Source organism: Pseudorasbora parva, chromosome 10, assembly GCF_024679245.1.
Source record: "Pseudorasbora parva isolate DD20220531a chromosome 10, ASM2467924v1, whole genome shotgun sequence".
Lineage (NCBI taxonomy): Eukaryota > Metazoa > Chordata > Actinopteri > Cypriniformes > Gobionidae > Pseudorasbora > Pseudorasbora parva.
Window position 1 is genome coordinate 36,773,368 of NC_090181.1, and position 23,296 is coordinate 36,796,663.

At 39.1% G+C, this 23,296-nt stretch overlaps 2 protein-coding genes across 4 annotated transcripts in view; one reads left to right on the forward strand and one right to left on the reverse strand.

Moving 5' to 3' along the window:
* Window positions 1-14,942, forward strand: part of LOC137091517 (uncharacterized) — a 98,193-nt gene extending 83,251 nt beyond the window's left edge. The window contains exon 2 of one of the 2 annotated variants that reach the window (XM_067456019.1): window positions 7,385-14,942. In XM_067456019.1, coding sequence (XP_067312120.1) covers window positions 11,628-13,475 — 1,848 coding nt within the window. In that variant the 5' untranslated portion in view covers window positions 7,385-11,627 and the 3' untranslated portion in view covers window positions 13,476-14,942. The remainder of the gene's footprint in view (window positions 1-7,384) is intronic. The other variant, XM_067456020.1, reaches the window with a different exon arrangement.
* On the reverse strand, window positions 1,672-22,753 carry gnmt (glycine N-methyltransferase). 2 transcript variants are annotated; one of them, XM_067456022.1, is made up of 7 exons: window positions 22,441-22,753; window positions 20,451-20,578; window positions 20,263-20,376; window positions 20,045-20,187; window positions 19,572-19,696; window positions 7,283-7,356; window positions 1,672-3,011 (listed from the first exon to the last, which is right to left on the reverse strand). In XM_067456022.1, the coding sequence occupies exons 1-7, from the start codon at window positions 22,644-22,646 to the stop codon at window positions 2,956-2,958; spliced, it is 846 nt and encodes a 281-aa protein (XP_067312123.1). In that variant the 5' UTR covers window positions 22,647-22,753; the 3' UTR covers window positions 1,672-2,955. The 2 variants fall into 2 exon arrangements, with proteins under 2 accessions (XP_067312123.1, XP_067312122.1); XM_067456021.1 differs by lacking the exon at window positions 7,283-7,356 and having other exon boundaries at window positions 22,441-22,749.
* Window positions 22,754-23,296: the final 543 nt, after the last annotated feature.

A 23,296-nucleotide genomic window follows, 5' to 3' on the forward strand; every position in this document is an offset into this window, starting at 1 on the left:
GTCTGTTGTACTTCCCTACATGATTCTTTATTCATACATTAACACTCCCACACCAGTTACACGCACACACACACACACACACACACACACACACACACACACACACACACACACACACACACACACACACACACATACATACACACGCACACATCGTACTGGCATGTTATGTTTTGTTGGCCCTTGTATTTGTATTTTGCATCTTACTTCTCTTTTGTAAATATTGTACTTGTCTGTTTGCATAATAAAAAAAAAAAAAATATATATATATATATATATATATATTTTTTTTTTTTACAATAACTCACATTTGGGCCAAGTCCGTTTGCTATGTAGGGAATCAGTAAATGCATTTTTACTAGTGAAATGGCATTATAGCTGCCATTCAAATACAGCTGTTGATATCAGGAACTGAATAGTTGATATCAGGAATTCAATTGTTGACATGCACAATTGAATTGCCACTAGTGAGAATGTTATTGATATCATGCATGTAATTGTTAGTGAGAGCCATTTTATATTTTCCTGTGAATGAATAGAAGTCAAAACAGCTTGCCGTCACAATTTTCAATTGTAACCAATATAAATTACCTGGTTCGTAATGCTTAATTTGTGTTCATAATAATTCAAAACTGCAAACAAAATAAACAAATTTATTTAATTTAAAAATTAATCTTTATAATATTGTCTCTCTATATTTTAATGTTTTATTCGGTAATGATTTATACAAAAAGAGTGCGAAATAAATGTTAAAGTAGATATATATGGAGCAGCTTTGAACAGTATGGAAGCCCGCCGCTAAATACAAAATAAAAAGAGTAATTGCGACTTTTTATCAGAATTCTGACTTTTTTTTTTTACAATTGCGAGATCTAAAGTCAGAATTCTGAGAAATTAAGTTAATTTTTTTTGTGTGAAAATTATGACTTCCTGCTCATTGATGTGCCGCGACCCTACACGAGTTGCGCACGCATAAGGTATAGTCTAGCCTATTCTGACTGTAGTTTTAGCTACTAATGACATTTTTGTTGTCTTATTATCTGAATGGCATTAATATCTCTGAGCAAATGTGCTAGAGAGGCTTTTCAGCACAAGCTTTAGCACATGAAAGAACAGAATAGATGTAAGGTGGCAACGTTCATTGAACATATTCTGATGTCATTATGGAAAAATGATCCAGAAGAACACCACCACCCTCCGAGTGTGGTTAAAATCACAATTTCCCCGGAGAACTGGATGACATGTCCAGTCATCCATTACAGTCCAGTCATGACATGTCCAGTATGATCTGTCTGTACATACAGTAACCTGAGGGTGGCGCTGTTCTAAGATCTTTTTTTTTTTTTGTCAATTTAATTCATTCAGCCAATAAATTAAGACAACTGTACAGATTTCTTGTTCAGCAAACTTACAATCAGTAACAAAAATGTATCTATAATTTTGATATATATTTTTTTTTTAGATAATTAAAACATCAAGATAACGATGCAATCACCTTACAAAGGAAAGATGTTTCGGATGTAGTTTTAAAAGTTTGTACATCGACAGTTGTCTCACAAACCTCGAGATTGGTGACATTTTGTAGAAGTACGTTAAAAGATGAGCTCTTATCACAACAAATAACTAATAGTAAAGACAACATATACAGGTCAGCAAACAGTGAAACAATAATTAAAGTAACCTCATAATTTATTAATGCTGCCATTCATGTTGGGAATTCGAAACCCCTTATATTTAATCAATATTGTTCAAAACTCTTTGTTCAGACAAGTAGCTGAGACCACATTTAGGTGAATTCTATTGGTCTACCATGTGGTTTGCTTTGAAAAAAAAATATTTTTTTTTAGTAATGTCTAACTAATTGGTTTAATTAATACAACTTTTGAACATGTTTTACACATGAAATTGACATATGATTCAATACACATGAAGGAAAATAAAATGTAACAGCCCCCAATAAGCAAGGCAAAAGCAACGACAAAAACTCCACAAGAAAATACAGTTTGAACATTAAAAAAGGTACAGTAAACTTTAATATTTGCATATCGTTGATAGTTCATTATACTATCAGCCAGTGCATATTTAATGTACCCTGAAAAATATCAAAGAATCAGCATAAATTATTTTTGAAAGAAACAATTAATATGGCTGTCAATACAATGTCTATTTTGGTATGTATTTGTAGAATATTCAGTAGTACATAGTTTGCATGACTACTTCACTCTGTGTATTGAAGTAGTTCATTATGTAAGTGAAGTTTGCAATATTTTGTCTAATAAGCTAAAGTAATTTAATAATTGTGAGGGGGAAAAGATGGTGTTCATCTATTTTTTATAATCTGCCATATGATAACAGTGGAATACAAACACATTCTATGAAATTCTCTTATCTGTGTTCTGTAAAGTACAATGTAAAAGTATGCATACATGTTCAATGCAAAATAAGCTGTTATTCTGCAATAGCAATTCAGGAAGATACCAAATTAATCATGGCTCTACATTTAGACAATAGGTCGACTTGTAGAAATGTGGAATCTGGATGTCAAACCTATTATAAATAAGAGGTCTATTTATTTTCTTTTAAGTAAAGGGTGAAAAAGAAAATCTTGTAAAGCATGAAAGAAACAAGTAATCAAATTAAGAGTATGTAACCTCTTACAGTTAAAATAAGGTACAAACCTGTGTATGAAATCCCAATATTACATTTTACACTTTCAAAAAAAAAAGAACAAAGAATTTACTGATACAAACCCTAGTCAAGGCATTTGCACAGAAAAACACAGTTTTCTATGTAAAGATGAGAAGTGTGAATGAAATGTGAATTGCAGAATTCATGTGGCTTAAGAAGTCTTTTTAACCACATGGATGAAATAACAGGGAGCCTCTCCTTGCCCTGGGGTGTATTGCTTGAAGTCACCATATACATTGTGCTCACATTTTCCAAAAAATGATGCTTTTAAAATCTCCTTAAAACTCTCCACACGATGGGGGTAGTATGACAGGCGGAATTTACTAAAAGAAAGAAAGAAAGAAAGAAAACCTCTTAAAAACAATGTATAACCAATTTCTGACACACACACACACACACACACACGCGCACACACACACACTTCATATAAAATAGCAAAGAGCAACAAATAATAAGGTATTCAAAGAACTGTGAGCAAACTAGTGTTTGTGTCAATGTTATTCTTGCACTTGAAAATCATGAAGTTACTTGTAGTATGTTTTTAGACTTACAAAAATGTGACATTTTTAATTATTACTTCAGAATGCTTTAGCAAAAAATAAATTTTATATATATATATATATATATATATATATATATATAAAAACTGATCTCAATAGATTCAGGGCATCACACTGAGCATTCCCAACTTTCCTATATCAACTGATCTCAATAGATTCAGGGCATCACACTGAGCATTCCCAACTTTCCTATATCAACTTTTTTTAACGTCAGCCATTTTGAATTTTGTCAAAAAGTGCTATATTTTACAAAGGCATTGACATATCATCACGGAACTCGGTATGTGTCTTTGGCACCAAGCCCTAAAGGTACTCAAAAAGTTTCGGGGCAGCGCCACCATGTGGACAAAAGTTATAATGAATTTTCCAAAAATGTTACTTACTTATTAGATTTGACCAGTCATAAAACTTATAATAGATTCCTTGGGTCATGCCAATAACACAGATACAAATTTTACTATATTTGTCCAAACTTTCTGTTCGCCATTTTGATTTTCTTTAAAAAAAAACTACTTTTTCGAACTCCTCCTAGACCATTGGTCTTATTTTCAACAAAATCAAATCGTAACATATTCAGACCATGACAACAAAAAATTATTACTTTTGTGTCAACAGACAAAACCGTTTTCATATGCCGCAGCAACGAATTTGAGGCCTGATGCCAAAAGGATTCTTGAGGCTGTATTTCTGCAATGCTTTGACATAATGACACCAAACTTTGCTTGTGTCATTGCCACCTTACTTTGACCACACCACATCAATTTCGTAACTGCGCTACCTATTGGTCAAAAGTGATAAACCATTAAATCATCAGTAGTGACTGTATTAATGATTTTTCAGCTATTTTGCCTAAAATCATTTTAAAATGTCTTAATGCCTTCTTTAAGCTTGGTCCCGCTATTATTATTATCATCATCATTATTATTTTATATATGCTGTAATTAAGATTAATTAATTACGGGGCTTTTTAATTAATTACGCAAAAAAATTAATAACAATTTTAACCAAATTTATTTTTGCACCGCAGAATGTTTTTCAATGAATGAGTTTCGACGGACCGATTATACTGAAAACCACCTAGCGCTCATGAGTCACGACAACAACAAACCATAGTGAACATGAACGAAGAAGCTGATGAGACCGCTTTGCTTGGCCCCGTGGATGGGAACTTTTGTTTAAAAAAACGAAAGGATAGAAGCGTCGACAAGAGCATAGTTGTGTGCAAGCTATACAACAAGGAATTTGCGTATCAACGCTGCACATCGACCCTCAAATATCACAAATATGCTTTTGCTACACTTAATGGCAAACACTGAAATAAATAAACAATATTTTGTTGATTAAGCTTATGTATTCAGTCATTATTCAATGTATATATACAGGGGCGTAGGAGCGACTTTGACATTGGGGGGGACATTTTCGCCGCTATGAATCAACGTCCATCCCACCAACATAATAGTAACAGTATAGCCTATAGTGACGTGGTACAAAATGTATAGAATCACAAACAGCAAATAAATAAACAAAATCATCAGTTTACAGGGTATATTCAGCAATCCTTAGGTTAAATTTACTACTTTTTAATACCTTTTTTACTACCTTCAGAATATTTTTTAAAACCATCACGACACTGAATTGCAAGTGTTAATCAGCGACCTTTCTACACAGATTTTGACATATATAACATACAAAAAAGAATAGATTTAGAATCGGCACCAGGAGGAAATCTGTTATAAGTTATCATTCAGACAGTAAAATACATCTCAACATTCACAAAGGTTGGTTAAGGAGAAGCATTACTGCATATACATTTGATTTACATTAATAATTGGTAATTCAGCAATTAAATTATTTAGTGTTTTTTCCAACAACATAACCTGAGCCAAATATTACATTTCTATAACTGTGATAAGTTGATGAATTTAACAAAATACTAAAAAGTGCTGTCAATCGATTAAAAACTTTAACTAGATTAATCACACATTTTTTCTGTGATTAGTCGCAATAAAAAAGAAATGTTTTTGTACGTTTTTAATATATTTTTTATATAATAATTTCACAGTTAATCAAATTAATGTAGAAACAACATAAAGACAGTATATTTTAAATACTTGTTTAAATGGCATCTTTTTATGAATGAAGGCCAGTATTACTGATATTACTACAGCTACTGAATTTGTATTTTATTTTACATTTATTATTAGGCTTCAAAAATATAACAGTTTTTAATTTAAGTAAACTTAAAACAATGCTAGTATAACCCCATAATAAATGTCATGTTTACTCCTGCCCTTCCTGTCTTAACAGTTAGGAAATATACAGAAATTTAATAAAGTTATCAAAGTAATAAAAGTAAATAAACTATAAATTAAATAGTTAATCCTTATTAAAGCTACAAAAGTTATTTAGTCAAGAGCAGCGATTCATTTTCTCTGTTCCCTTTGTTCTTTAACTTTACTGAGAGGAAGCTTTATTGGCTGCTGTCCCTTTAAGAGCAGACAGACACACGGATCTCACTGTTTATATACTGTTATATATGGATCGCGCCTCATTCTCTCACAACTCTTTTTGTTCATTTTATACTTTATATAAATCATTTAAGATTGCTCTTATGAGGATAGTCGTTGAAGATATGCTTTGAAGCAAGTCTAAAATAAAGCCTAAGCCAGCCACTTCTGTTGAGCGCGCAGTGCTCTGAGATGATGCCGAACGACCGCTAAATATGACGTCAGCATCAAACACACGTTGAGAGAGACGGAGATGAAAGATCTTTGATTATGTGCCCAGATATGCTAAAGCCCATATTTAAACGAACTAACGTGAACGCAGATAGAATTTCAATCAGAATAGGACACCTGATAGTCTGAAAAAATAATACCTAATTTGGAAAAAAATAATACCTCTGAGACCACATTTAACACTTTTAATGGCCTTAAATTTGACAATTTTGATTTATCACTTTTTAATACTTTTTAAAACCCCGCGGACACCCTGGTTTATCATCTGTTTAAATCATCTGTTTATTATTACACAAATATTGAAGTTGGGAAACATAAAAGTGTACAAACCCCTCCAGTAATTGCAGGCAGAAAGGAAAGTAGCACTTTAAAAGGCAAATATTTGATTCGTAACCCCCAAAAATACAAAAATACAACAGTAGAAATATCCTTTAAAAATTTAGTTGTTGTTATTATAAATAATCTCCCATTCAGTGGCGTAACTAATGATGGGCCCCAGTACAGGCTATGCAGTAGGCCCCCCCTAACCTAGCATGTAACACTTTAGGTTTAGGTTTCATTTCTATATCAGGATATCGGTTGTTTATTATTATTTACAAATCAAATATTAATGGCTTATTCTGTGTCACCGTAGGGCCTACATTCCTTAATGGTAAAAAAAGACACTTTTATAATCACTAAGATTCCAAATGTGAGTTACAGTCTTGTTCAAAATAATAGCAGTACAATGTGACCAACCAGAATAATCAAGGTTTTTAGTATATTTTGTATTGCTACGTGGCAAACAAGTTACCAGTAGGTTCAGTAGATTGTCAGAAAAAAACAAGACCCAGCATTCATGATATGCACGCTCTTAAGGCTGTGCAATTGGGCAATTAGTTGAATTAGTCGAAAGGGGTGTGTTCAAAAAAATAGCAGTGTGGCATTCAATCACTGAGGTCATCAATTTTGTGAAGAAACAGGTGTGAATCAGGTGCCCCCTATTTAAGGATGAAGCCAACACTTGTTGAACATGCATTTGAAAGCTGAGGAAAATGGGTCGTTCAAGACATTGTTCAGAAGAACAGCGTACTTTGATTAAAAAGTTGATTAGAGAGGGGAAAACCTATAAAGAGGTGCAAAAAATGATAGGCTGTTCAGCTAAAATGATCTCCAATGCCTTAGAATGGAGAGCAAAACCAGAGAGACGTGGAAGAAAACGGAAGACAACCATCAAAATGGATAGAAGAATAACCAGAATGGCAAAGGCTCAGCCAATGATCACCTCCAGGATGATCAAAGACAGTCTGGAGTTACCTGTAAGTACTGTGGCAGTTAGAAGACGTCTGTGAGAAGATAATCTATTTTCAAGAATCCCCCGCAAAGTCCCTCTGTTAAAAAAAGGCATGTGCAGAAGAGGTTACAATTTGCCAAAGAACACATCAACTGGCCTAAAGAGAAATGGAGGAACATTTTGTGGACTGATGAGAGTAAAATTGTTCTTTTTGGGTCCAAGGGCCACAGGCAGTTTGTGAGACGACCCCCAAACTCTGAATTCAAGCCACAGTACACAGTGAAGACAGTGAAGCATGGAGGTGCAAGCATCATGATATGGGCATGTTTCTCCTACTATGGTGTTGGGCCTATTTATCGCATACCAGGGATCATGGATCAGTTTGCATATGTTAAAATACTTGAAGAGGTCATGTTGCCCTATGCTGAAGAGGACATGCCCTTGAAACGGTTGTTTCAACAAGACAATGACCCAAAACACACTAGTAAATGGGCAAAGTCTTGGTTCCAAACCAACAAAATTAATGTTATGGAGTGGCCAGCTCAATCTCCAGACCTTAATCCAATTGAGAACTTGTGGGGTGATATCAAAAATGCTGTTTCTGAAGCAAAACCAAGAAATGTGAATGAATTGTGGAATGTTGTTAAAGAATCATGGAGTGGAATAACAGCTGAGAGGTGCCACAAGTTGGTTGACTCCATGCCACACAGATGTCAAGCAGTTTTAAAAAACTGTGGTCATACAACTAAATATTAGTTTAGTGATTCACAGGATTGCTAAATCCCAGGAAAAAAAAAATGTTTGTACAAAATAGTTTTGAGTTTGTACAGTCAAAGGTAGACACTGCTATTTTTTTGAACACACCCCTTTCAACTAATTGCCCAATTGCACAGCCATAAGAGCGTGCATATCATGAATGCTGGGTCTTGTTTGTTTTCTGACAATCTACTGAACCTACTGGTAACTTGTTTGCCACGTAGCAATAAAAAAATATACAAAAAACCTTGATTATTCTGGTTAGTCACATTGTACTGCTATTATTTTGAACAAGACTGTATTTAGGGGGGGTTCGGGGGCATGCTCCCCCGAGAAAATTTAGATTTCTAGGATCTACATATGTGCATTTTAAGATGTTCTGAAGGCAAAAAAAAGTAGATAACAATATTACTAAAGACTCATCAAGATGGACATGTTGACATAGGCTACTTTTTTTGTGAGTTTGTCCGTTCAAACGCAAGACTTGAAAGAGAACTCAATATTTGCACGCTGTGAGACTTCGCGCTTTCAGATGAGTGCACAGAGACAGATGTTCTCATTCGCGTCTTCTGGCACTACACACGGGTGGATGATGGTGAAAATGACTGTCCATATTCGAACCTAAGGCAGCACTCGCATGCATTGAACAAAGTTTATAAAGAGAGAGACCGTTTTGCCCACGTTTTTCTTTTATAATCGCTGTTGTTAGTGTATCACTGAGGAGCCAGTGCGTGTATCCATCAAGAGAAACATAAACAAAGTATTATTTTCAAGTTACAACCCATAGATGCGTCATCAGATGTGAGATGAACCACATCTTTAGACCAACACGCAGGTCGTGGTTTCTGTTTGCGTCATCACATTTCGGACGTATATTGTTTCGGTGATGAAAGTCTTTCGGCCAAGAATGCACCGAGAATGCACATGGTCCATTTTCGGCCGAATATTTGATGCATCCCTAATTAAAATAATTAATAATAATAATAATAATAATAATAAATTACATTATGGGCTATTATTTACACATAAAAATGAAACTAAATAGGCTACGGTTTCTTTAACCCTCTGGCTGAAGAACGCACCAGCGAGTTCTGACGTTTTTTTCCCCATCACGAGTCATGACGAGGGATAGCCTATAACTCGCAATACTCTGTACTTTTTGGCCATACAGATAAATGTGAGACATAATTATAAACTATTAATTGTCTACTTTTATTTGTGTACACTCACATAACAACAAAACTTTGTGCCTTAGTAAAATAAATAAAAAAGGTGCGCTTTCTATCTGCGAGAATCTGAAACTCGGTGAATACATGACATAAACATGAAACACACGTCTAAAGAAAGCTTAAAATCGCTAGCTTTAAATCAAATAATTCACATTTTATAGTGAATTGTGGAGCTCACTGGCATAGAGCGGAATATAGCGGAGCGTCACGCAACTGTGCTCCGCTCACATGCTGAAAAAGGGGGTCAGTAGCCTATCCTAAGCGTGACGGTAGAGCGCGACAGCCGTGTAAAATCTGAAACCAGTGCTTTTCATTTGAAATGTGAGTTTCACAATATTCTGCGGAGTCACTTTGTCGCCTGGGGCACGTTTGCAATGTGGGCATGGGCCCGTGTGCGCTGCCTGCACTGTCTATAGTTACGCCCCTGCTCCCATTTCTGTCTTCAATATAGAGTGGGTAAACGTCTTCCTTAAAAGGTAGTTCACCCAAAACTGAAAATCCTGTCATTATCTCACCCTCGATCATGTCGATCCAAACCTGTAAATATCTTAAAATTGTGTCCAAAGATGACCGAGGGTCTTATGGGTTTGGAACGACATGAGGGTGAGTAATAATGACCGAGTTCAAATTTTTGTGTGAACTAACCCTTTGACTTTGTAAAGCTGTTTTCTGTACAGTAGCCAAATGCGTGCGTACTCGCCTTTCAATTATACAATGCATTGGAATAACACGTTCTCTTTCATCATCTCGTTTCGAGATCCACCTATGGGAAGGGCATCCGTACCTGACCTCTGCAGAAGCATCCAATTGCACCAAGTCTGACAAGACAGGCAGGAGCGCGCAGCCAATGCCCAGTAAGGCCCCACCCCTTACCAGCGGGCACATATGGGCTGCATACGCTACTGTACATCAGTTGACATTCGCTTCTCGCGATCTCTGCACTGACACAGTTCGGTTAGATTTGCGCTGCTCACTTATTGTCTGCAGGAGGAAATATCGCCAGATCAGCCTCCACCGGGCGTGACAGTTCTATTCTGCCACATTCTGTGTCTGCATTCGGAGCCGCTCGCGCTCTCGTCCGTCTTCCTGTTCCACGGCTGTCGCCACGGACCTTTGGAGTTTTTCGCGGGTATGTCGCTCTTTCAGTCTTCTCCTTCTGTGTCTAGCCTATTACGGGCCTGCCCGGCCGCGTGTGGGTCTCTTATCGCCGCTAAGGATTTTCACCCTTTCTGTGTGGTCTGCTTGGGCCTCAAGCACGCAGAGGAGGCAATAGAGAACCCGGAGAACTGCAGTTACTGTCTGGTACTGCCTAAGAAACTCCTGCGACACCTCCTTAAAGTTGCCGCTACTCAGTGTGGCGAGCTCGACTTGTCGTACTCGGATATGGAACACGGTGACGACAGCGCGCTACCGGGGACCTCCCGGGGCGCGACGGCTCTTGTTTTGGCTGACCAGCCCAATCCTGAGTTCCCCGAAGAGGACATCTTCACGGGTAACCTCCCGCTCGCCGACGATCTTGCCGGGTCTGGTGATTACGACAACGCGGGCCTTCTTGGAAAGGAGGCCATCCCGCCCTGTTATTCCCCAGGCTAGCGCCCCCGCGGCCTTGCCTCAATCCATCCTCCTGGATGTGTGTGAGCGAGCGGCCGCTCGTTTCAACATTAAATGGCCGGCTCCACAGAGCGCCACCGACCAGGAGAGGGATATTTATGACGGTAAATATCTCGTCAGGTCGTCCAAACCTGCGGGCGCTCTATGGCGCTTTCCGTGGTAGGAGAGCGCTCGCTCTGGCTCAACCTGTCTGGTCTCCCGGATAGCGAAAAGAAACGTATCGCAGGCGCCCCGGTAGAGCCCGGCCGGGCTCTCTTTGGCCCCGCAGTTGCTATGATGCAACAACGATGCGACGACAAGAAGGAGCACGAGGCCTTCATATTGTATCTTCCCAGGAAGACGGTCCCACGCCAGGCGCCCCCTGTGCGTTTGCCTAACCCCCCGGTCCCGGGACGTAATTTTAATCAGGTCAAGGAAAAGCCTCGAAAGAAGTTTTCTGGGCTTTCTTCCTGCCCCAGAACCCCTGTGCAAAGGACGGAAGGTTCCTGCTGTAGGGTGTCCCCCTCCCGTGGCTGCCCAGCCCATGTGTTTAGTGGACGATGTGTGTTCCCCCCTGTTCAAGGGGATTGTCGTGAGGAAAAGTTCAAAAGCAGTGTAACCACACCGCACATACTGTGTTCCCCTCACCCAAATAATAAAGGCTTCGGCCCCAGTGTTTCCCAGAAAACACAACACACACAGAAACACAAAAAACACAATAAATCTAACGAATCAAATGAATTCGTCACAGCGAGATACCCTCTCAATGTAGGGAAATACCCTTTCTCTCGTAATGGTGAACCTGCACGTGTCGTCCCTAGTTTCTCCACTAGAGGGCGCCATTGCATCACAAATAAGCCAGCTAGGCATGCTCGAAGCCAGCACGGCCCGGACGGGCATACACACGAGCTGTGTGTCAGCCTGGCTTACTGTATTGCGCATGATATTACAGGGCTATCGTCTGCAGATTGCTATGAAACATCCACGTTTCAGCAGCGTTCTCTTTTCTCACACAGAGGAAAGCACGGCCCACGTCCTGAAGGAGGAAATCTCCTCTCTTCTAAACAAAGGTGCGATTCAGGTGGTTCCCCACAATCTGATAAACCAGGGTTTCTTTTCCCGTTATTTCCTGGAAGGACGGTTCCCTCCGTCCTATTCTGGACCCCAGGCTGTTGAACAAACATTTGAGGAAATACAGATTCATAATGTTAACCCTTGGTTCGCTCGCCCATGTCATGAAACGGAACGACTGGTTCACATCGGTCGATCTGAAAGGTGCTTTTTTCCATATAAGCATTTATCCACCACACCGGAAGTTTCTTCGTTTCGCCTATCAAGGCATTTGTTACGAACTCACGGTGCTTCCGTTCGGGCAAAAATTAAGCCCCCGAACTTTCTGTTTGCGTGTGGAAGCGGGCTTCACTCCCCTAAGAATGTCTGGTCTGCGGATCCTGACATACATATGCGATTGGCTCATCATAGCCGATTCGAGGGAAAAGGTGTTGCAGGACACCTCCTGTGTGCTCGCGCACACCCGATCTCTGGACTTCAGGGTGAATGTGAACAAGAGCAACTTTACACCCAGTCAGAGGGTGATCTTCCAGGGCATGGAGCTGAACTCAGTCTCCATGCGAGCGCGTCTCTCTCAAGAGCGCGTTCTCTCTCTGACGAACTGTCTGTCACAGTTCAGAGAGGGGGCGAGGGTGCGATATTGCACATGTCTCAGGCTACAGGGTCTTATGGCTTTAGCTATCCAGTTTTTGCCACTAGGACCCCTGAGGATGAGGGCGTTCATGAAATGGGTTTTGTCACTACATTTCAGCCCGTTACGCGATCTTTGCCGCTCTGTAACAGTGACACGCACCTGCGCTGCAGCTCTGCGCCACTGGAAGAGCGCGGACTTTTACGCACAGGGTACCCCTCTGGGGACTGTCATGTTGCGGAAAGTCGTGACGACGGACGCGTCCCTAACAGGCTGGGGTGCCACCCAGGAGGGCAGAACTGTGAACGGTTTGCGGCCGAGCAAACTACGTTCAGAGCACATAGATTATTTAGAGCTTCTAACCAATTAGAAGGCTCTGAATCATTTTCTGCCTCGTCTGCAGGGACATCATGTGCTCGTACGCTGCGACGATACCACGACAGTGGCTATCAATCGTCAAGGCGGCGCGCGCTCGCCGAAGCTTCATGCCCTAGCTTACAAGCGTTTGGTATGGAGTGGGCGAGTTTTCCTGTCGTTACGCGCGACTCATGTTCCGGGAATTCTGAACAGAGGCGCGGATCTTCTATTGAGGGGGAACCCGCTCTTCGGAGATTGGCACCTCCACCCTCAGATAGTAGACATGATATGGATGAGGTTACGGACGCCCGTAGATCTGTTCGCCTCGCGCGAAAACAGCCATTGTCCTATGTTCTTCTCGCTAAAGGACTTGGACGCGCCCACCCGTGGCCCAGAGTGCTGCTGTATGCCTTTCCTCCCCTGTGCCTGATAATTCTCACACTGGCCAGGGCGAGAGAGGGTTTTTTTTCTCTCATCCTGATAGCACCCAGGTGGCCCAAAGCGCCGTGGCTGGCAGAGATAATCCCTCTGTTGTATGCCCAGCCGTGGTGCCTCCCCCTCCGCACAGACCTATTGTCTTAAGCGAACGGGGAGATTTATCACCCACACCCGGACAGGGTAGCTCTCTGGGCTTGGCCCGTGAGAGGACGAACCTAAGCGCGTTAGGGCTTCCCCCGCGCGTGGTGGCTACTATACAGAATGCCAGGGCCGTTTCTACACGGTCCTTGTATGGCTGTAAGTGGCAGGTGTTCGATGAGTGGTGTGATGGGCGGGGTCTCACGTCATATCAGTGCTCAGTCGCTGATATCTTGTGTTTCCTCCAAGACCTTATGGATAAGGGCAGGTCTTTTTCCACTATTAAGGTCTATCTGGCAGCTATCTCTGCTTGTCATGTGGGTTTTGAGGGCTCAACGGTTGGGCAGTATTCTCTAATCCGCAGATTTATGAAAGGCGCCCGTCGCTCGTTGCCAGTCATTAGGAGAACGATCCCTGAATGGGACCTCTCCATGGTGCTGGAAGCTCTGTCTCAATTCCCTTTTGAGCCTCTGGGGAATATTCCCCTTAAGTTGCTGTCCTTCAAAACAGCCTTGCTCTTGGCCTTGGCGTCAGCCAAATGTGTCAGTGAGTTACATGCACTCTCGGTCCACCCCTCGTGCATCAATTTCTCTCTGGGTGGAGATAAGGTTTTCCTCAAGCCTAATCCAGCATTCATGCCGAAATGTTTCCCTGCGTTCACATCGGAGGTGTTGGAGCTATCCGCTTTTCACCCTCTGCCCTTTTCCTCCGCAGAGGATCAGAGGCTAAATGCCCTGTGTCCAGTCCGTGCGTTACAAACGTATGTGTCTAGGACCAGCGCGTTCCGGAAGAGTGACCAACTCTTCGTTTCATGGGCTCCTCCTTGCAAAGGGGATCCCCTGTCTAAACAACGCCTCTCACATTGGCTTGTGGACGCTATAATCTTGGCATATGAATCAAAGGGAGTGCAACCCCCAGGGAACATCAGAGCTCATTCCACGAGGGGCTTGGCCGCCTCTTGGGCTCTGTTCAGGGGAGTATCACTGCAGGATATCTGTTCTGCGGCCAGTTGGGCTTCTCCCCATACGTTTGTGCGTTACTACAGGCTGGATGTCACCAGAACCTCAGTAGCACATTCGGTCTTGGGGGTGGGGTCTTCCTAACCCTGCCTTCTTTATGTGCGACACACATAGCCTATGTTTCATGTCCTGCTTCACACCGCAGTTACGCAGTTGCGTCGGTGTGGCGAGTTCATGATTATGAGACGCGTCGTGCACCGCCCCTCGGGGTGACCGTCTTTTTCTGGCTAACAGGACCTCACTGTGAGTGTATTGGGCAATCGGGGAGCTGTCCATGTCTCTCCCATAGGTGGATCTCGAAACGAGATGATGAAAGAGAGCAATAGGTTACTGTCGTAACCCCGGTTCTCTGAAACATCGAGTGGAGAGATCCACCAGCTTTGCCCCGCTTACCGCACGAGAAGCGAATATACTTACTGATGTACAGTAGCGTATGCAGCCCATATATGCCCGCTGGTAAGGGGTGGGGCCTTACTGGGCATTGGCTGCGCGCTCCTGCCTATCTTGTCAGACTTGGTGCAATTGGATGCTTCTGCAGAGGTCAGGTACGGATGCCCTTCCCATAGGTGGATCTCTCCACTCGATGTTTCAGAGAACCGGGGTTACGACAGTAACCTATTGTTTCTTTGTTTCATATAAGATTGAAGTTGGGAAACTTAAACTTGTAGATTAAGTACCCTATTTGAGATTGATTGTATATGAATGCTAATGCATCACAAAAATCCCGTGCTCTATGCACTGCCATTAATTTTTGCGGTAAACAAAAATCCGATCAGTTACTCCAGATGGCTTCCACTTGACGTGAACAAATGTAAAGTGATCTGCTTGATCGCATCACGGTGATCGCATCATGCCAAGTGTAAACGCAGCCACAATAAGTTACCTCTACAGTAGATTATTTCTGATTACAAGCAAATAAATAACAAGTAAATCACATTAGACATACAGCTATTACAGTAGACGCCAATGTCATATGCAGCCAGACTGGATATTTATGAAGCATTCAAGGCTTGGTCAGTCGCACACTCTTTTTTTTTTCTTTTTTTTTTCGCTGTCATGTGCTCTCTGCTTGATTGTTAATATATCATGTTATCCAAGAATAGTATGTCAAAAATGTGTTTTTCTACTGAGTAGTGCTCCATACTATCTACAGCCAGACCGATAAACAAACACTGGAAGTTAACTTCGGGCCAGGCACGAAACCGTAGCAACGTGCGTGCGTTATGAAGCTGGTGATTTGCGAATGGTGATTATTCAAACATAGCATTAAGTCACTCTGGGTTTGACTGGCAAAACCGAATATCTTCTTTGTTGCGCTTTCAAAATAAAAGTTCCAAATGTTACAGTTTTTGTCCCTGCGTATAGGCTAATTTTTGGGTCGGACACGTGCAGCATATTTCAATATTGAGGGGGACACGTCCCCCCCGGTTCCTACGCCAGTGTATATATATATATATATATATATATATATATATAAATAAATAAAATATTACGGCCGGGACTCGATAAAAAAAATTAATCTAATTAATTAGAGGCTTTGTAATTAATTAATCGCATTTTAATTGCATATAAATATTTGACCTGAGAACAATGAGAAGTAATTTTTCTCATTGTTCTCATTTTCTCAAGTAATTTGTGTGTGTGTGTATTTATATTATATATATATATATATATATATATATATATATATATATATATATATATATATATATACATATACATACATACACACACACAATCACACAATTTAGTTTTTTTGTTGTTGTCTCTTTACATTTTTTTTGGATGCATACTATGGATGCATTGATTGCTCCATTGATGCTCCCGACCAGCATACATCTTTTTATAATCTGTTTTTAATTAAAGGCTGACCGTTTTGTATTAGGTGGCCATTGGCAAAACTCATCGCAAGAATTGTTTAGGTTCAGCAAAGTTAGAATTTAAAGAAGGCAAATAACCTGGAAATTAGTGTAAAAATAGATATGGTGGAATAAACTGGAGAAACATGAGGGTGTGTAAATTAGGGCTGCACGATATATCGGAAAAATATCGCCATCGCGATAAAAGTATATGCGATATCTGTATCGCGGAGAGGTGCGATAAATAAAACTTTTTTAAATAAAAAAATTGTGCCAAGCATTTGTGCGTTGGATGCATCTGTCGTTTATCCAAAATTGACCAATCAGATGGGGCCTTACTATCTTTTAACCCACCTCCTCAGTAAGAGGTACCTACTGGCTCAGAGCGGCAAGAGCGCCCAGAGCAGATGTTGGAAAATTAAAACTAATGGCGGGAGTTGAGACGAGCGAAGAAAATAATGACAGCGATTAATTTGTGGCTAAAAAGAACTGTGCGTCTGAAATATGGCAATATTTTGGCTTCAAGAGAGGTGACGTGTCACAAATGCAGGTACTTCGTAAGTCATGCAGAACAATTGTGGCCATGTCGAGAGGAAATACAACTAATCTCCACAGTCACCTGCAACACAACCACAGGGACCTGTATAACGACTTCAAAAGCAAGCCCAAAACTGTAAAAAAGGTGTAGTTGAATGTAGGCATGATATTATATTTTAGATTATATTTCGGTAACACTTTAGAATACGGTTTATTAGTTAACATTAACTAATAATGAACTGCACTTATAAAGCATTTATCTATCTCTGTTAATTTCAACATATACTAATACGTTATTAAAATCTTGTTAACAGTTGTTAATGCACTGTGAACTAGCATGAACAACTGTATTTTTATTAACTAGCGTAAACAAAGATGCAAAAATACAGTAACAAATGTACTGTTCATGGTTAGTTCATGTCAGTTAATACATTAACCAATGTTAATGAACGACCATTATTCTAAATAGTTACCGATATTTAATTTTTAAAATAATATTTAAGAAATTTTTATTTAGGAAATGTATAGTAAATTGTCTCTTTTCTATCTCAAATGCTGTTATATAAAATTGTAATTATAATATTACAATGTTATTTAACCCTGTATATCCTTGTTTTGTCTTCTCTCTTCAGAAAATGCTGTTAAAGGTGATGAGCACATTACTCAAGCTGTTGGTCTTTGCAAAAGATTAGTTGGACATTTCTCACACAGCTGGAAGGAGAAGATGGCCCTAAAAAAATGCACAAAAAGAGCACAACCTCCCGGAACACTTCCTCGTCACAGAATGCCCTACAAGGTGGGGTTCGAGACACAAAATGACTCAGAGAGTTTTGGAGCAGCAGCGGCCCATAAGTGACGTCCTGTCAGTAAACAGAAAGTCAAGACATTTGGTTCCTTCTTGGCAGGACCTAGATGTACTCGAGTCCATAAACCAGGCATTGCAGCCTCTGCAAGAATTTACAGATGCTTTGTCAGGTGAAAGTTACGTAAGTGTTTCGTACGTGAAACCAGTACTTCACTTGATGAACACCTCAGTTCTTGCTGCAAAGGAAGAAGACAGTGATTTAACAAAGTCCATAAAGATGAAGATTCTAGACTACATGAACAGTAAGTACGACAACCCAGCAACTCAAGAACTTCTGGACATGACCACCTTTATGGACCCCAGATTCAAAGTCGGCTACATCAGCAGTGACAAGGTGTCAGACATCAGTGTGATGTCTGAAATTGAAGCAACTGTGTCAAAGGTAAATGTTTATATGACAATAGTAAGTGATGATAATACACTATTACTAGATTTGATTGCAAAATTTAGTTTACTTTATTTCTCTTTTTTAGGAGCAAAGCCTAAGTAATCAAGATCACCAGGGTCCTAAAGAATGGCCATGTCATCCTAAAGAAGGCCAAGAATGGCCATGTCATCCTAAAGAAGGCCAAAAAAATCCCTGGGCAGTTTCTTCAAGACATCCCCAGCTCCATCATCTGTGGTACCATCACACACTGTGGAGGCTGAACTGAACAGCTACTTGGTGTCTCCCACCATAGACAGTGAGATGGACCCTCTCACTTGGTGGCAACTCCGTCAGGTCAACTTCCCACACCTGAGTAAACTAGCCAGGAAGTATCTCTGTATACCTGCAACTAGTTCACCTTCTGAGAGACTTTTTAGTACAGCAGTGACATGCCAACGCATGTGTTTAAAACCTACCAAGGTCAATATGCTAGTTTTCCTGGCAAAAAACCTGAAATAAAATTCCTTTCACTGTTAAGCACATATGACATTGCATTGTGCTGAAATATGTTTACACTTATTTTTGTGGATGTTGACAAGATGTTAGGATTTCCACTAAATACAAATTCATTTAAGGCCTGTACACTTTGTTTAATAATAGTATATTTGTATTTTAAAAAACAGGCAAGAAAAATAATATTTTGTTCAAGATGCTGATGATTGCATGGTTACATGTGAATTTAGAAAAAGTAATGTTTGAGAGAGTAATGTGCTTTTGTGTTGGCAGGTAACAGCAAACCAGAAATACAAATATGTGCCAAGGTTTTCAGTCATTCATAGTATTAATTTAAACTATAAATGTTTGCACCTTGACAGTTAAATTAAAAGGGAAAAAAGCCTGTTCACAGTGCATTTAATTAGATCAGAAGATAATCTATTACCCGTTTATTTTAGTATGATCTTTACATTAAAATAGCTGATAAATCTAGCATTTCTCAAGGGAAGTGTGATATCGCAAGAAATATCGTTATCACAATATTCAACTACGATATCGCATATTTTCCCAATATCGTGCAGCCTTAGTGTAAATGATAATACAATGTAAATTTTTGTATGAGCTAACCCTTTAATGGAATACTCCACCTAAACATTAAATGTCATAATTAATAAAGTTTAATAAAAAGATATAACTGTCATAATTATACGTGGTTTACATTAGAACAGATGTGACTAATAATATAACTTTACTTTAAAATGTGTGCCAATGAGCAAATCCACATTGCTAGGTTTACTTTTTTTTAAAATTTAGAACAATAGTGGACAGTGGTGGAAATAACAGTGTGTTTCACCTAGCGGAAGAGGTAGTTGGTACAGTATGTCCTCCTACAATGTATTAGGCACTGATGATGCATCACAACCAGACAAAAACTGACCCCACCCTAGAAGGTCACAGTACCTCATGTCAGGCGGAGTCTGAATGCCTTCTGGTTGAGGCAGTACCAGAGTGTAGTCCAGTGTGATCATGTGGGGCTTGTTATTAACCCACAGCACTGAGGTGGAGATGTCCTGCTTCAGGTCACTCTGAAACATAAGATTACTTGCTTAATGAGTCATTATAGTTTATATAAATTTACTAGCTCCAGATTATGCTTAAATTCTCCAGATTTAAGCATACATTTACTTAAAACTATAAAACTATAGATACTGTCAAACTGTATGATGATTTTTTTTATCCCTTCTTATATGCATTCAGTGTTGTCTTCTAATATATTATTTGTCTTAAATTAATGATGTCTATTTTTTTCCCAAATTTATTTGGAGCTAAAAACAATAAAGACTGATTCAAAACCAAGGACCATTAAATGTTATATTTGAGATTCCTGAAACACAATGAAGTGAACTGTGATCAAGTACACAATCGGGTGTTACCTTATAGTAAATATTCTTTCCTTGGGGCGCTTGGCCAGTCTCAAGGATGTAATCATAGTTACGGTGGTCAATAATTAGGATCCCTCCAGGTTTCACCATGCTGGCTATGTTTTGCAAGGCAAGTTTCTGATCACTCTGGTCCCCTGTGAGACATGAGCAAAAATTTAATTAGATAAATCTGTAAAAATTTGAAACCTATTTTGCTTTAGCATTCTTACCTTTGAAGTCTGGTAAATGAGCAAATGAATTCCCTAGACAGATTACTGCATCAAACCCATCTCCAGGTTTCGTAACATCTTCTGGTAATGTTAGCCAATTGGCCTCTTCAATTACTAAAGAGAAAAGATCAAACCATGGAGAAACTTTTTTTTTTTAATTCACACTCAAAATAGAAAACTTTATTTACCCCAGTTATCGAAGGCTGGCTCTTTTCTCCTCTCCCATCTCTCTTTAAGAGCATATTTGAGCATTTTGTCACTGGCATCCACACTAACCACATTGAATCCCTCCTCTACCAACATGATGGAATCCACCCTTTACAAAAAAAATATATATATATATTTTTTTAAAACACCAGATGAATGCATAAGTTTGTCTCATCTAGTGGTACTGACACATCTTCTCATAATATTCATTTTATCTAAAAAAAATTTCCCCTCCAAAATTAAATTGCACAATATACCTTTAAAAACCTCTAATTAATTACTTATACACACTGCTTCAGCATACTACTTATTTCAACTTAATATTGAGCACACCTACATGTAGAGATTTATAGAAGTCATAAGTTTTTATACGTTTTAGGGTTACATTAGCATGCTTTACACATAACTGATCTGGACTCTTCCTTTATAAATATTTTGCCAAATATTTTTTTTAACTTACAGACTCCACTGGTGAGCTAATTAGCAGTTTTTAATTTATTGAAATTTCAAAACATAAAAAGTTTATTTTACAATGACAATTTTGTAAAGTAGTCTTTAATCAAAAACATTATGCCCACTCTCTCGTAACAACAGGTGTGTTCAACTTCATATGGAAGACTGATCTTGGCTTAATCTAAACACTGTCTGTGAAACCAGGCCATAGAGTATTATGTTGACTTCATTTTTGTACTGCTTTGAATGAAATGTTTTTCTGTTGCTACATGAAAACATCTGAAATGTCTTTGTATTTGCTAATCCAATCTGGGAAAAATTGCGCAAACGTCCATTAATGAACTACTTGCACCCATGGGAAATTTAAATGCATGAGTAATCCAATCGAAAACCAGAATAACATGTTTGGCCTGGAGTTCAAAGGTATGTCTCAATGGAAAACAGATTTTGTAGGTTATGCTGAGTTAACAATTTTCCATTAAGACTCTAACCAAAATACAGACAACACAGCACTGGCCAGCAGTATAAGATATTATTAGAACAGGTTAGTGTGTCAATTGGCAGGGAGCAAAAGTTCCAGTGGATCATTCAGGCCCATTATACAAAAAAAGTCTTAGTTAATGTTAATTTCAATAGTTTCTAAGACAATATTAAAATTGTTAATATAATTAAAATTGACAATATAAAAAAGTTGTATTTATTAACATTATTAATGCACTGTGAACTAACATGAACAAACAATAAACTAATTTTTTTAATTAGTTAACATTAACGAAGATTAATAAATACTGTAACAAATGCATTGCCGGTGTTAGATAAGTTGTCATTGTTGTTGTCATTCATTAAATAAATGTTAGCAAATGAGACCTTGTAAAGTGTTACCGAATTATCTTTCTAACTGTGGACTCGCTACACAAATGTATCGATTAAACTAAAATATATAACTCTCACTCTCTCTCTCTCTCTCTCACACACACACACACACACACAATACAGCTATACAGCTGCCAGTGACCAGAAAAGCACAACTACTCTTTCATCTTTGGACTGCAAAAACTGACTAACTGTAATTTTTTTTCTTCATTTTTATCAACCTTTATTAAACCTGTTCAAATAACCAACTGGTATTATCGTTAGGCTGACTAACTGTAATTTAGACAAACTGGGATTCCATTTGTCAAAAAGCTTCAAGGCCAAACCACATGACCCAGATTAGTAAGAAGTAACGTTAAAGTTGAGTAAACCAGTCCAATAAAGTAACCAAGCTATTAGTGGACTAAATGTCGATAAAGCCAAATATTTTAATTTTGTGATTAACGTTAAATCTGAAATTACTAGATTTGTGATTAAATCTGAAATGACCACCGACCATATTAATCGGACAGATAAGCAGACTTAATAAAGTACTAACGTTACATTAAACCGCTCTGGCCTTTTCCATCAGATATTACGTGAAGGAGGTTATTTATTTACGGTATTTTAATAATTTCTTAATGTTATAAGTTTTTTAGGTCATACCCTGTACCGCAGGCTACATCCAGCACCCTCTGAACCCCATGTTTTCGGAGCAGAGAAAAAATCCAGCTCTTGTACTCCTCTGTCCTGCTCCGAGTGTCTCCAATGTACAGCTGCCACACTTTCGCTGCTTTACCGTCGGCATACTGGTCAGGAAGACCAACTGCACCTATACCGAGAGAGCGTGTGCGGTAAACACTGTCCACCATACTGAATTATCACACCGCGTGAATGTCTTCCTGATCTGAAATAACCTCCGGCCTATATTTTGTCCTCGGTTGGTCTGAGTCTCATTTTCATGCTTACAACGTCTATGTTGACATTTATATTGTGTCTGTGTTGAAAGGAAAACTTTTGACCAATTGGACGCCCGTATACACTTACGCCTACATTACTATTGGCCGAGACGTGTGATGACGTGGCTAGGCTTGGAAGACACACACACGATCTGTGTTTCATCATACTTTGAAAAAAAAAAAAAAAAAAAAAAAAGGAACTGTTTGAAATGTTGGCGAAATTTGGGTTTTAGGAACTAAACGATTTTTTTAAAGAACATTTTGTGTCTGAAGCTATCGAAGTAGCTTAAAACCTGAGTTTATCTGGGTTTCTAAAATGGATAGCTAAGAAGAAAGGAAAAGAAAGTCGCATTAGCTATTTTCTATGTCCATTGTTTTCATTCGTGAGTTTGTCTTATCTAAGATACACTGATATACGTGTAACAGTTTCACAGTTCTGGTAAAGCTATGAAATGTACAATTTGCCTACTGTCTGTAAATAAGTTTTGTTCAACTGCAGCGTAGACAAAGTCTGGAGTCAGCCACTCACTTGCATTCTTGAACAGATAATCTTTTTCCACCCC

What these genes read in the sequence shown, in the direction of transcription:
- gnmt (XM_067456021.1), bottom strand. Translation starts at nt 22,646, where the DNA reads ATGGTGGACAGTGTTTACCGCACACGCTCTCTCGGTATAGGTGCAGTT. An exon ending in TCATTTACCAGACTTCAAAG is followed by an intron (nt 20,188 to 20,262) that starts GTAAGAATGCTA and finishes CATGTCTCACAG; the next exon opens with GGGACCAGAGTGATCAGAAA. An exon ending in GAAAGAATATTTACTATAAG is followed by an intron (nt 19,697 to 20,044) that starts GTAACACCCGAT and finishes CTTATGTTTCAG; the next exon opens with AGTGACCTGAAGCAGGACAT.